At 57.0% G+C, this 13,986-nt stretch overlaps 1 protein-coding gene across 2 annotated transcripts in view; it reads left to right on the top strand.

Annotated features, from left to right (window-relative positions):
* GLIS1 (GLIS family zinc finger 1) overlaps nt 1-8,066 on the top strand; it is a 247,793-nt gene extending 239,727 nt beyond the window's left edge. For both annotated transcript variants that reach the window (XM_069592162.1, XM_069592172.1), the window contains exons 8-11: nt 293-449; nt 5,764-5,942; nt 6,513-6,680; nt 7,567-8,066. In XM_069592162.1, the coding sequence (XP_069448263.1) occupies nt 293-449; nt 5,764-5,942; nt 6,513-6,680; nt 7,567-7,724 (662 nt within the window). In that variant the 3' untranslated portion in view covers nt 7,725-8,066. The remainder of the gene's footprint in view (nt 1-292; nt 450-5,763; nt 5,943-6,512; nt 6,681-7,566) is intronic.
* The last annotated feature ends 5,920 nt before the right edge of the window (nt 8,067-13,986 follow it).

Here is a 13,986-nt window from a genome sequence, read left to right as displayed (position 1 = left end):
ACACACACACTCACAGGGTCCAACCACCCCGCATGTCTGACAGCCCCGTGTCAGTCCACCTCTGCGCTCAGCATGGACCTCAGCCCCGCATACGACCCCTCAGCTGCAGCATGAACAGAGCACAGTGGGGCCATTATCTCCCCCTGTCTGTGCTCCTAACCATCTAGGAATACAATGCTGGTTTCCCTTCTTGTCTTTCTCTCTCCATAAGCAGGCACACAGTTCCTGGGGTGACCACAGCCATCTCTAGGGAGCGGCCGAAGCCCAGTGATAATTGTTTGCTTCCCTGCAGGCATGTATCCTGGCTCCATCACCCCCCATAACGGGCTGGCAGCAAGCATCCTGCCCTCTATGCATGATGTCCCTTCCAGGCACCACCCACTGGACGCCACCGCCAGTTCCCACCACCATCTGTCCCCTCTGCCCACGGCTGAGAGCACCCGGGATGGGTATGTATAGCAAGCCAGTCCTCCTCTGGGACAGCAGATGGGCACCTGCATGAGCGGCAGGTGAGGGCAGGTGTCCCGCACACTAAATGGTTGTTACTGATACTGAAAGTAGCCAGCATTTATGCAGCACCTACTGTGTACTGTGCTCTGAACCAAATACTCACTGGGCACGATGTCCTCCTTGCCTCATAGGCATCCTAGCTGGTGGATGATATTATCACGGGGCTTCCTGGCACCTCACCTCGTGCCCCCTCGCCTCCCCAGTGGGGGTGGCCCCAGGAAGATGCTACATCCCCCCTACCCCTGACCCTGACCCAGACCTTCTGGGCTGGGCTGCTGCACCCAAGCCTTCTTGAGAGGCTCACCCTGCCTTCTCTTTGGCTTGTACTGTGTATTTTGTGAGCAAATTATTGGCCACCACTGCCCACTCCATAGATGCCCACCTAGGCCTTGTCCCCACTTCTGGCCCTGCAGCCGTGACCACTGGCCAGGGCTGTCCAGAAAGCTTTACTGCAGGACCCCTGCAGGAAAGGGGCCTTTTCCTCCATTCAATGTGGTTCCCGTTGTGGTCACTTAATTGTCTAGAAACGAAGAATGTATTAATTGTTGGCTTCAGCAATACGTGAACTATGAACTTCCAGATGTTCAAGCTAGTTTTAGAAAAGGCAGAGGAACCAGAGATCAAATTGCCAATACCCGCTGGATCATCGAAAAAGCAACAGAGTTCCAGAAAAACATCTATTTCTGCTTTATTGACTATGCCAAAACCTTTGTGTGGGTCACAATAAACTGTGGAAAATTCTGAAAGAGATGGGAATACCAGACCACCTGACCTGCCTCTTGAGAAATCTGTATGCAGGTCAGGAAGCAACAGTTAGAACTGGACATGGAACAACAGACTGGTTCCAAATAGGAAAAGGAGTACGTCAAGGCTGTATATTGTCCCCCTGCTTATTTAACTTCTATGCAGAGTACATCATGAGAAACGCTGGGCTGGAAGAAGCACAAGCTGGAATCAAGATTGCCAGGGAAAATATCAATAACCTCAGATATGCAGATGACACCACCCTTATGGCAGAAAGTGAAGAAGAGCTAAAAAGCCTCTTGATGAAAGTGAAAGAGGAGAGTGAAAAGGTTGGCTTAAAGCTCAACATTCAGAAAACAAAGATCATGGCATCCGGTCCCATCACTTCATGAGAAATAGATGGGGAGACAGTGGAAACAGTGTCAGACTTTATTTTGGGGCTCCAAAATCACTGCAGATGGTGACTGCAGCCATGAAATTAAAAGACGCTTACTCCTTGGAAGGAAAGTTATGACCAACCTAGATAGCATATTCAAAAGCAGAGACATTACTTTGTCAACAAAGGTCCATCTAGTCAAGGCTATGGTTTTTCCAGTGATCATGTATGGATGTGAGTTGGACTGTGAAGAAAGCTGAGCGTGGAAGAATTGATGCTTTTGGACTGTGGTGTTGGAGAATACTCTTGAGAGTCCCTTGGACTGCAAGGAGGTCCAACCAGTCCATTCTGAAGGAGATCAGCCCTGGGATTTCTTTGGAAGGACTGTTGCTAAAGCTGAAACTCCAGTACTTTGGCCACCTCATGCAAATAGTTGACTCATTGGAAATGATGCTGGGAGGGATGGGGGGCAGGAGGAGAAGGGGATGACAGAGGGTGAGATGGCTGGATGGCATCACCGACTCGGTGGACATGAGTTTGAGTGAACTCCGGGAGTTGGTGATGGACAGGGAGGCCTGGCGTGCTTTGATTCATGGGGTCGCAAAGAGTCGGACACGACTGAGCGACTGAACTGAACTGACTGAGTACTTGGGAAATCTTTTCCTTGCAAATGAGTAGAGGGAAGCCTCATAGCCCTTCCCTCTACCCTTCCTGCTACTTTAGCTCATCACCAGCAGGACTTGAGCAGACTTGTCCCTCAAAGCCTGATCCCACCAGCTTCCTCCTCCCCTGTCCTTCCTTCTCAAGGTCAAAGCCTTGGCCTGTTTGTACCCGGGGCCACTGGCCTGAGTTCATTACCCAGTTTGTTGTCCAGGGCTCCTCCTGCTACTCACTCACCTGTTCTCTCAGTGTCCAGTTATTGATGCCCTGGTATGGGGCCACTGATTCCTGCAGCCCTGGTGAAGCTCCCTGTGATAGACCTACAGGGATTTCCCACACTGGGCGAGTAGCCCTCTGGGAAGAAAGAAGAGGCTGTGGAAAGCCGGAGAAGAGCCCAGTGCTTTGGGGGAATATGTCAGGGAGGGCTTCCTGGAGGTGATGCTAAGCGGGGCCTCCAAGGTTAAGTAGGAGTGGAGAGGTTGGGAGGAAGGGCAGGTGTGGTGAGAGCTCAGTGTGTTCTGGAAGCTGGACCTTCATGTGGGGTGACAAGCTCAGGAGAGAGGTCACCAGGGCCAGATCACAAGGCCTGTGGCAGGACTTGTCTGCAAGGTGCTGAGCAGTGAGCAAGTCAGGTCTGGGAATGAGAAGACACAGCCTGCAGTGTGGGGCTGGGCTGCAGTGCCCCCAGTGAGTGGATGGCAGCCCAAGCCAGCACCGGTGGGAGCGGGGAGGGACCCCCAGCAGGCGAGAGTCCCACGGAGGGAGCAGGACTTGAGGACAGTCTGGCCGGGTGGGGAGAGGAGAGCTTGTCAGAGCTGAACCCGTGGGCGCACAGGGAGTGCCCCAGGTATTCATGGAGCAGGGAAGTCTGGCTGTGCATGCCACAGAGGCAGCCTGGTGGAGTACCAAGGGGAGCCCAGAAAATCAGGGCTTCCTGGAACCTTAGTTTCCTCTTCTGTGAAACAGGCATTAGAATACCCTTCCCTGTGGAAGTGGTGAGGGTCAAGTGCACATGCCTGATACTGTGTGTGTCAGCTGGTACAGGCTCCGTGGACACCAACCTCCTGTCCCTCCCTCACCCACCCACCCACCCGCTCAGGCCACCTGCTCACCCACAGCCAGCCCCCAGACATCTCCAACCAAAGACAAATAAACCACAGAGGCCTTTCCCCGCTCGGGCCTGCGCACTCTGCTCCGCCTCATTCATCACCTGCCTGCTGCCTGCGTAAGTGCCCATCAAGAATTCCTGCAGTGAGAGGCAGAGTGATGACAAGACCGAGACGGGACCCCCAGCCCGCCCGGCCACCCGCGCCTGCGGGAGCGACAGGCAAGCCATCCCCACCAGCCGGGCGCCCAGGCTCCCCCAGGGCTGCCTGAGAGAAGGGCCCTCATGCCTGACACCAGGACCGGGCCCAGCTTGAATGGGTTTCTTTTTTCAGCCCCTGAGAAGAGGCGAGGAAGGGGGGAAAGCCTTCAGCCTCCCTTTCCTGCCAAAGTCAACAAGGAAGGCCACTCGTGGCTCCCTGGCGGTTTGCTGGGACGTTAAATAGCTTGACAGAATTATCTGATTCACTCAAAAATATGCTAAGAGGGCTTGACTTCATGACCAAATTTATTTACCCTGGCTCAGAGAAGACGCCCAATAGGGTGTTTGTTTTTTTTTTTTCCTCCCTGGCTATGTACGAGGTATGAAGCCCTCGTCTGCCAGGCCAGTGAGGTTTTTATTAATTTTTATAGGTTCCAATTGAAGCAAAAATATTTGATTTAGGGATCATTTGCATGACTCAGAAGAGGCGCTCCAGACGATCCTTTTTCCTTTAGAGTTCAGGTAGAGCGGCAGAACCTCAGCCTCCCCGTCCACTTCGGGGAGAGTCGTGTTCTGTTTAATTTCACTGGCTGTGAAGGTGGCAAATGTGAATTTATGGCAGGTTTGAGACAGGAAAAACAAACTTTGAAAATGCATGTTTTTTCCCCTTCAGATCTGGTTCTCCTTAAGTCTGCAGTGCTGTTAATCTCTGGATTTTGTAGTTGAGTGATTCAGAAACCCATTTGTTTGTATTTATCAGCTGTTTGCTGTGTGCCAGACTTGGTGCTGAGCAGGGAGTGACTGAGAAGACCAGGCCTGGCCCTCCACATGGGGTCTCTCCCAACAGAGGGGATGGACAGGAAGTAGGGGAAAGGCTGGAGTATGGGTGCCACGATGGGGTTGGCATAAGACAGGAGGGTACCACGCAGCAGGCTGGACGGAGGAGGAGCCACCCTCCTGGCCACGCCTGGGCTCAGCCTCAGCCCAGAGAACTGGTTTTGAGGACACCTGGCTTGTACACCACCCTCCACAGTTTATAGAGCACAGTTGTAGACCCACTTGATGACCCTATGAGAACAGGCTTAGAAATATTAATGATGGTGATAGTGGTGGTTAACTCATGGAGCCTGGAAGAGGATCATTTCATTAACTTCAGGAGGCTGGCCTGTACCTCCAGTGTCTCAGATCCTGGCCTGGGGACCAGGGTCCCGATGCGGAAGCCCTCTTCTGCTGTCTTCAGCGCACTCACAGGGGTGTGCATCCCAGACACTGGAAAGATGGCAGTGTCATCACGGGGCAGTGATGGCAGGAGGCCCATGTTAGAGAGAGCAGATGGGGGCCCTGCAGAGCCACAGATGTGGAGACCACCGACCTCTCCCCAGATCTCGTCCTCTGTTTTGAGAAAGACACTGATCTGTCATGCTTCCTCGAGTCTTAGAGGGTGGGCACGGACAGCATGGCTAGCCTGGAGAGGTTACATGGAGCTATGACAGTGAGCATATGTGGTATTCTAACATGAACAGTCCAACATAGCCATTAATGAAAAGAAGAAAGTAAAGACTCTGAACCTCCACACTCTCCGTCTTTCTGCAGTGATTGCACACAAACAGTTCCGAGGCGGTGAGCCTTCAGCCCAGTCCCCCGACCCCAGGGTCATTGTGGTTCGTGTGAGCAGACCTCAAGGGCGCAGGAAGGCGGCACAAGGAAGGGACCTGGTGTCCAGCATTGTGCAGCCTGGTCAGCCATCCTGCCGGGGCTCAGCTGGGCTCAGGGCTAACAACTGTTAGCCAGTGTGGCCTTATTTCAGAATGTGAGTGTCCTTTAGGCTCTGTGCAAAGGAAGGTGGTGAGTCCCCCATCACAGGATGTATGCAAGTGGAGGAGAGATGCCGAGAGATGTAGGCAGAAAACCCCTAAAAGTACACCGTGCAGGAGACTAAAGGCCAGCTTGGACAACAGGCCTAACTGCCAGTTTTCCTTCCCTTTATCTTGATGATGATGCTGAGGATTCGTGGAGTGGCTAAGAAGGTTTCTGACATCATACCGGGTGCTGTGTCTACATTGCTTTATTTAATTTTACCTTCACGAGAACCCATGAGGTCAGTGCTGTGTGTCTGGGACTAACTTGGACAACGTCTATGAACCTTGGCTGTCTCTCTTCTCTCCAGGTTGGGACCTGGCCTCCTCTCGCCCATGGTCAGTCCACTGAAGGGGCTTGGGCCACCCCCACTGCCACCATCCTCCCAGAGCCATTCTCCGGGGGGCCAGCCCTTTCCCACGCTCCCCAGCAAGCCACCCTACCCGCCCTTTCAGAGTCCTCCACCCCAGCCTCTGCCCAGCCCTCAAGGTAAGCTCTGGCCGGGATGGAGGGGGCCCTTTCCAGATATACCCAGTGACTCCCACTCGGGCTGCGTGAGAGGAAGGAGACACTGGCCCACGGGGTGGCAGTCAGGCACCTGGAATGATGGCTGGCACTGAGGGCCACACTGGGAGAAGGTGAGAGACAGGTGACCCGGTTTGCCTCACTGGGGGTCTCTTCCGGGAGCAAATTTGTCATGAGGGGTAGAGAAGAGTTTGTCCCATCCACCAGGCATCAAAGGGAACATCATGGGGAGCAGTGGCTGGGGTGGGTGGCTGGCTCTGTATGAGTGATGGGGCATCTTAGAAGGGCATGGAGGACCCAGAGTCCCTGCCCTCCAAGCTCTGCTGGCAGGTGCAGCCAGGGGGCAGTGCTTTACCCAGCTCGCTCCAGCGTAGGACCCCGGCACCTCCTGTGGCCTGGGGCTCTCTCCTCCCATTCACACCCACCAGGCCAATGGGCCAGTGTGGGAGGCTGAGCTGCACAGCGGGGACGGCCCCCTCCTCCCTCTCTGGGCCTTTTCCCTCTGAGTGCAGCCCCTGCCGCCTCCCCCTGCAGGCTACCAGGGCAGCTTCCACTCCATCCAGAATTGCTTCCCCTACGGTGACTGCTACCGGTCGGCCGAGCAGGCAGCCAGTGGGGACGGACTGGCGGGGGAGGCCCATGGTTTCAACCCCCTGCGGCCCAATGGCTATCATGGCCTAAGCGCACCTTTACCTGCCCCAGGTAAGCCTCCCCTGCGTGCCTCCTTTCCATCCCTGTGCTGTGTGCTTTGCGCATGTCGGGATGGAGAACCCAGGGAGAGGGGAGGGCTGCACACAGTCCAGGTGGAGTCGGGCCCAGACCACAGGGCCTGCTCGGAGGAAGAGCATCGGCAGTGGGGTACAGGAATTCCCAGATCAGCCTCAGGGTTCAGATCCATCTGGAAGCTACAAGGACTGGGCAGGATGGGGGGCACCAGACAAAGGGGAGACTGGTACCCGGTCCCAAGGCCCTTTGGGCAGCTGTGGGCGTGCAGCAGGGGGTGGAGGGATGGGCACCAAGGCACAGCTGAGCACACACAAACCTGTGGGTCATCTGCGTGTGAGCCTGTGTGTCCCTGCTCACACACACGTGCTCCCAGGTCTGCACATGTCTTCCTCCTACACGTGTGTGTGGGGCAAGTCTGTGTGGGCACGTGTGTGCATGTGCGTGTAGGGTCAGCACGGGGGCTTCTGGCAGCGTGGGCCCCCTGTGTGTGTAAGGAACTCCCTGGCACGTGTGCTCCACGTCGCGCTTGTGCTGACATTCCCACCCTGTCTGTGCACACGTGTCCTCCTCCTGTGACCCCTTCTTAGTGTGTGTGCACACGTGTGTGCACGGTTGTGTATTAGCAAGTTTGGGCCATTTCGTATGAAGGTGCTTGTGTGCAGGTGTGTGGTTGTGTGTTCAAGTACAGTCTACTCTGTGAGTGGACGCGTGTCACACACGTGCACCACAGGCAGGTGTGAACCTGATCAAAGGTGCACTGGGGGTGGGCGGGAGCGGGGGAACACGGACGGGTGTGTTCTGTTCGCTCACACGTGGACTGGTGCGAGTTCTCCAGCCTGGACCCCGTCCCCCACATCCACAGGCTACGAGGCCCTGGCCGAGGCCCCGGGTCCCACCACGCTGCCACCACAGTCATCCGAGGACGTCGTGTCCAGCGGCCCCGAGGACTGCGGCTTCTTCCCTAACGGGGCTTTCGACCACTGCCTGAGTCACATCCCCTCCATCTACACAGACACCTGAATGCCGCCCACACCTGCCCACCTGCCACCGCCGATGCTACCCTGCCCACCTGCCGGCTGTTCCCACCTTCGGGGCAGCCAGCTGGAGCAACCAGGCCACTGCTCCCCAGAACGCAGCTGGGTCTGGCCACGAGCGAGCCTCTAAGCCCCAGCCAGGCGCTCAGAGGTGCCCGTCAGGATGCGTGACCTGTGACATCCCTTGACTGCGTCTCTCCTCTTGTCTCCCCAGTGGTTTTGAAATCACAGACCTCGTGTATATAAATTGTACAGAACTTGTTTTCCACTCCCTGCCAGTTTTATATTTTTGGTTTTACAAGAAAAGCATTAAAAACTGGAAATGAGACTTGGGGGCTGCTTTGTGATTCAGCCTAGAGGCTGAGACCACAGGAGAGTGGTGGACGAGGGCGTCACCGGGTAGGGTGCGGAGCCCCGCTTGGCCCCTGGCTTCCGTCGGTGGGAACCCTGTCACATGGTCCCGCCACGTGCTGTGGGCCTTACGGGCACCAGCGCTGGTCCCAGGACGTCAATGAAAGGCAAAAGCTCTTGCCCGCTGGCAGGCAAGCAGACCAAGGCTGGGACTGAAATTGGAATTCCAATATGACCCAGACCTTTGCTCTCAGCATTGACTCCTCGGTTGGTGGAAAAACACACTTCACTTCTGAAGCTGGCTTTGGGTAAACAGGCGAGGCCTTCCAGGGACAGAGCCCGGACAGCCTCGGCAGGCAAGGGGCAGAGAGGCAGGGCCCCTGAAGATGGAAGTGCGGAGAACCTCCTTTGTACGCAGAGCCCCGCACACCCTGAGTAGCTCGGGAGGATGGGGAGAGGAGGCCAGCTGTGAGCACACCAAGGTTCCCTTCCCACAAGGCTGCCGCCCTCCCCTGCCTGCCTCCCTCCCTCCCACAGCCCGGCCCTGTGCACGTGTCTGAACAGTGTCCTGTGTCTCACCACATCACCCTGAAGGTCACCTGGTTTAGAAAAACCCTCAAGGAAAATTTTTGCCTTGTCACTGCTGAAGTGAAGTGAAGCAAAGGTCATGTTTGCTGAGCACCCACTGTGTGCAGGGCTCTCCTCCACCCCACAGCACCCGTGCTCTGGGAAACAGCCCTGTGGAGGGTCTTTCTGTCCCAGGTTAGGTGAGAGGAACAGCTGGGATCTAAACCCAGGTCAAAAGGACACCATCCTTTTGTACTGCATGGTTAGTTTAGGCAAAGCAAGATGCAAAGATCCAGTCAACCTCTTCTTTATTAAGAAGAGAGGTAACTAGGATTCAGAGGGTCCACCCAACCAAGTGGGGCAGAACCCGTGATGCTTGGCCAATCCCGCCCCATAATCTATGGGGGCTTGTGACGGCTGCTCTGCGCTGGCCTGCGTGTGCTTCCTGGGTCAGCTCATTCACACCAGATGGACGCTCTGCCTGCCCTTGTCCAGGCCCGACCTATCTCTGGGGCTTCCTTGCCGCTGGTTCCTGGCTGTCCGCACCCCATAAGGAGCCTAGCATGGCAGGGAGGGGGAGGGTGTGCCCCTGAGACCAGTGTCTTCCTGTGAAGGTCAAGGGCCTTCTCACACGGCCCACATTCTCCCCTTCAGTCAAGGGCTGGCGCTGGAATCAGTCCCACTCTTAGGGAAGCCAGGACGCTGCACTGTCCTGACTTGTTTGCCTGACAGCCGGCTCACAGCCTTGCGTGCCACCCTCCGTTGGACCCTCCTCAGGTGCCCCAGACTGCAAGGGCCATGTGTTTCCTGCCACAGCCAGACTGACAGTTCCTCCCGTTTTACAGATGCAGAGACTGAGGGACGGTGAAGTCAAGCCACTTGTCCTCACAGTAAAGCCAGCAGATGTTGAGCTGGGATCCAGACCCAGGCCTCAGGCCCCAGAGCACATTCTCTCACCCTTCTGACCCCTCGAAGACTCGGGGTGACCTGGCCCCCACCTCCTCTCCTGGCCTCAGCCTCCCAGAGGGCAGTCCAGTCCAAGCCCCGCACAGGGAGCAATGGGCCCGATGTCACTCATGACATTGGCATGTGTGATGGGGACCCAGGGCTCCTGACTCCCACCCAGGCTCCCCTCACCCCCTCGTCCCATCCCCCACTGGGCTTGTGGAACTAATTAGGTGGCAAAAGGGATGCTCAGGAATCAATACTGCTTGTCATTGTGAGCACTTAATCCACTCCAGATAAGCAGAATTAAACTGTATGATGAGAACATATTTCTATTCAGAATGAAAAGGGCTGAGCCGTGAGCGGGAGAACACACAGGGAGCCGGCAGTTGGATCCCATTTAATTTCAGAGAGATGGAGAGAGAAGAAAAGGAGACAAAGGCAGGAGAAACAAAGGGCAGAGAGAGAGAACCGGACTGGAGACCAGGCGGGGGCCCAGAGGCAGGGGCCCAGAGCCGGTCGCCACGGGGCTCCGTAGGTCACAGCTTCCGTGAGCAACCCTGAACAGGGATTGCTCCTCTGCCCTGCTGGGGTCTCCTCGGAGCCTCTGATCCTCCTCCTGGCGTCATCAGGGGGACCCTCTGTCCTGATGCCCTGAGGCCACAGGTTCCCTCCAGTTCTAAGTGCACAGCAGCAGGCGGGACCCCAGGGCAGCGTCCGCTGGGAGACCGGACCTGAGCCCCGCCCTGGCCAGGGCTCTCTGCCTCCTTTATCTAGAAAACACCATGATCCGTGCCCCTCCTGAGCTCTGCCCCTGTGCCAGGGACTCGGCCTCAGAGGGGCACTGAGGGCATGGGGATTACTGCCCCTACGAGGAGGCACACTTGCTGCCCACCAACACCCCCAGGAGGACCAGGGTCAGATGGAGGGCGTGGTGCTCCATCTGGGGAGCCCCTCTGGGCAATGGAGCTGAGTTAGCCCAGGGATTCCCCTAAGAAGAGCCCAGAGTGCAGACCCACAGGCCTGCAGAGACGGCGACCGCACTGCCCCCCACCCCCAGCCACGCAGACCTTTGTCCAGGCCACGCTGAGACCGGCCTCCTCCGCGTCGCCTGGCCTCTGTCTCCATCAGGGGCCCTCTGGCCCCCGTCTCCTTTCCTGTGTCCTCCCCACCCCCTTTCCTTGTCTTCCCGTTTCTCCTCAGCGTCCTTTCCCTCCCTCCTCCTCCATTTCTCTCCCTCCTCCCTTTCTCCACTCCTCCAAATTCACTGCCTTTGCTTCTGTTTTTCCTCCAGGTTCTCGTTCCCTCTCTTTAAGCTGTGAGGTCTGACCCCAGATGAGGAGGCTCTCTTCTCTCTCCCTATCCTCCCACGTGTGCTTCCTCCTTCCTCACTCCTGTCGGATTCTCTGTGGTCTAGGGGCCCAAGGGGACTTGCCCAAGATGCAGAAGAGGGCTGAGAAGCAGGCCTAGAGGAGGTCAGTGGGAAGAGGTTTTGGGGAGGGCAGCCAGTTGGGCTTTTCCCCGAGTAATATTTTATGCAGCACTTATATGTGTTTGGAGTGGGTTGGTGGAGGGTGTGGTGTCAACTCAGATCACCCTGTGTTGGAAAGTGGAATCTCCCAGCCCCGTGCGTCAATGTTTGTTTTCTTCTGTGGTGGAAAGCCAGGCCCCGGCCAGTGGTTTCAAGCTTCTCTCACATTGTGTGTCTACTGCCATGCTGGCCACATAGATGCCCCACAGTGGAAGTGACGGGGAGGCCTTCTCTGCCGGTCACTTCAGAGTTTCTGGATCCCTCCCTGTGACTCCCCCACACTCACATTCAGGCCGCTGCCTGTTCCTGGGTCCCTCGATCCCAAGGCAGCCGGCAGGAGGCCCAGAGCCATACGAGATGGAGCCGGTTTGGTTGAGTCCTAGGCAGCCAGACCCAGGTGGGCAGGAAGGAGCGCCCGTAGTAGGGGTGGTGACCCAGCCCCCTGCTGCTCTGCTACTGCAGCCCCAGCTGCCCTATTTCCACCGCTGGGACAGGAGCCCATGGCATCGACCCCCTCCTAAACCTGAATTCCACCTGCCAGGTGGGGTGAATGGGTTTCAGGATCTCCCCTTGTGCCCAGGGTCCCCTTGATGGTGGGCGCATACCTGGATCTGTCCTCCAGGGACTCCCCCGCCTCTCCACCCTCTGTTCCTGATGGCCCTTGTGGTCCCCCGTGACCCAGACCCTCAGGGCTGAGAGGGCCCCCTGAGATCCCCGGCTCCACCCCAGCCCCGCCTTCACAGACGGAGAAAGGACCAGACAGACTCCATTTCTGCAACCCTTTTCAGCCTCCATCCACACCCCCTAGTCCAGCCTCATGGGCATGGAGAAAAGGGCCTGCAGGCAAGGGAGTGGTGGGGGGATGTGCCAGGTTTGTACGGAGACGTTGCCTTCCGCCTGCGCCCGGGGAGGAACGGACCGGGAAGCTCCCACTAGGACATTCGCCCCCTGAGGGCAGGTCCTGCCCTGTCCTCAGTGCTGAGTGCCCCGCTCCTCGGGCAGCGCCGGGCACACAGAGATGCTCAACCTATGTCACATACATCAGTGGAACAGACAGATGGGAGCGAGGAAACATGGGCCTATCTGCATAGAACCCTGTACACAGTAGGGCCACAGCAAGTACTTGTTAGGTCAACTGCCTGACCAACCCATCTTCAAAACTAGGAGAGAGGCCCAGTGGGGGTGTGATGTGTCCAAAGTGACAGAGGTCATGACTGGCAGGGGAGAGCCGCAGCCTCCTGGGTCCAGTCTGAGCCCTGTCCACACACCCTACCGGAAAACCCACCGCAGCCCATGCCTTATGGCTCCCATGGAGCTGTGAGACACCGGCAAGCACTCAGCAAGGTAAGTGCGACGGCCCCTTTTTCCAGAGGAAGGAAGTGAAGGAAGGAACGTCCTTTACAGGGGAAGGGACTGAGGCTCAGGGAGGTGGCTCGCCCGAGGCTGCCAAGAGAGTCAGGGCAGGCAGAGCGGGGAGCCCGGTGCGGGTGCTGGGGGGTGGCCTGAGGAGCTCCGGCACACACCCCTCTGCGCCATCCAGAGGGCACCTTTACGCTTTAAAAAGTGTCGATTTATATACTTGCCTGGGTCGTCAGCCCTGCCAGGGATTTAGAGGTTCCTAAGTGATCGTGTCTCTGGGGAAAACGCAAACGGAAAGTGAACCGGGCAGGAGGTACCAACCCTCACCAGCCTTGGGGCTGAGGAGCCAAAGCTCTTCTTTGATTTATTCCTGGGGTCCTGGGAACAGTGATACGTCAGGATCCTGCAGAAGGGCCACCTGGATGCCAGTGAAGAAATGGCCTCAGTGCAGGGCTCCCTCCCGCCAACGGCCTGTGTCCTGTCTGACAGGATCCTGCAGAAGGGCCACCTGGAGGCCAGTGAGGAAACAGCCTCAGGGCAAGCCTCCCTCCCGCCAAGGGCCTGTGTCCTGTCTGACAGGATCCTGCAGAAGGGCCACCTGGAGGCCAGGGAGGAAACGGCCTCCGTGCAGGGCTCCCTCCCGCCAAGGGCCTGTGTCCTGTCCCTGCAGCAGCAGGGTAATGCTTGAGCTCCCACAGGGGCATGGGCTGGATTTGGGTCTAGTGGGTGACTGAGGGCCAAGGCAGAACTGGGGCAGCCAGGTTTCAGTGTGCCTTTGGGAGGGGAGAGGCACAGAGAGGAAGGAAATAGGCTTCATCTTGAATTGAAGGTTAAGCTAGAGGAGGGTCCACTCCACTCTTCTCTGGGGCTTATTTTACTTCTCTTCTTCTTTGGCTGTGCTTGAAATCTTTCAGAAAAGCACTGGTGCAGCCCCGGTGTGGCCAGGCAGCCTGGACAGGAACAGAAGGCAAGTCCAGGTTGGGGCCCTATGGGGGGTGGGGCTGGGGCCGGAGGTCATCTTCACTGGACGACTGTCTTGTCACAGCAGGGACCATGTTGGTGGCCCTGTATCCCCAGTGCCCAGCACAGGACCTGGCCCACAGTTGGGATTTAAACACTTCTTAGGGGCTTCCCAGGTGGCTTAGTGGTGCAGAATCTGCCTGCTAATGCAGGAACCACAGGAGACATGGATTTGATCCCTGGGTTAGGAGGATTCCTTGGAGGAGGGCGTGGCAATCCACTCCAGTATTCTTGCCTGGAAAATCCCATGGATAGAGGAGCATGGCAGGCTGTAGTCCATGGGGTTGCAAAGAGTTGGAGGCAACTGAGCGGCTGAGCACACACATACACTTCTTTATTTGGGTTATTTGCCAATGACGTATAGCTCGGTGTGTGCAGAGCTCGGGCCAGGACAGGGAGAGGTCTGCTTACCTCATTTCTGACGGTGGCTGCAGGTGCTCGAGGTATGCCTGGGAGCACAGGATGCTTGGGAGAC

This window comes from Ovis canadensis, chromosome 1 (assembly GCF_042477335.2).
Source record: "Ovis canadensis isolate MfBH-ARS-UI-01 breed Bighorn chromosome 1, ARS-UI_OviCan_v2, whole genome shotgun sequence".
In the NCBI taxonomy this organism is placed as follows: Eukaryota; Metazoa; Chordata; class Mammalia; order Artiodactyla; family Bovidae; genus Ovis; species Ovis canadensis.
This window is presented reverse-complemented; position numbering and strand designations above follow the sequence as displayed.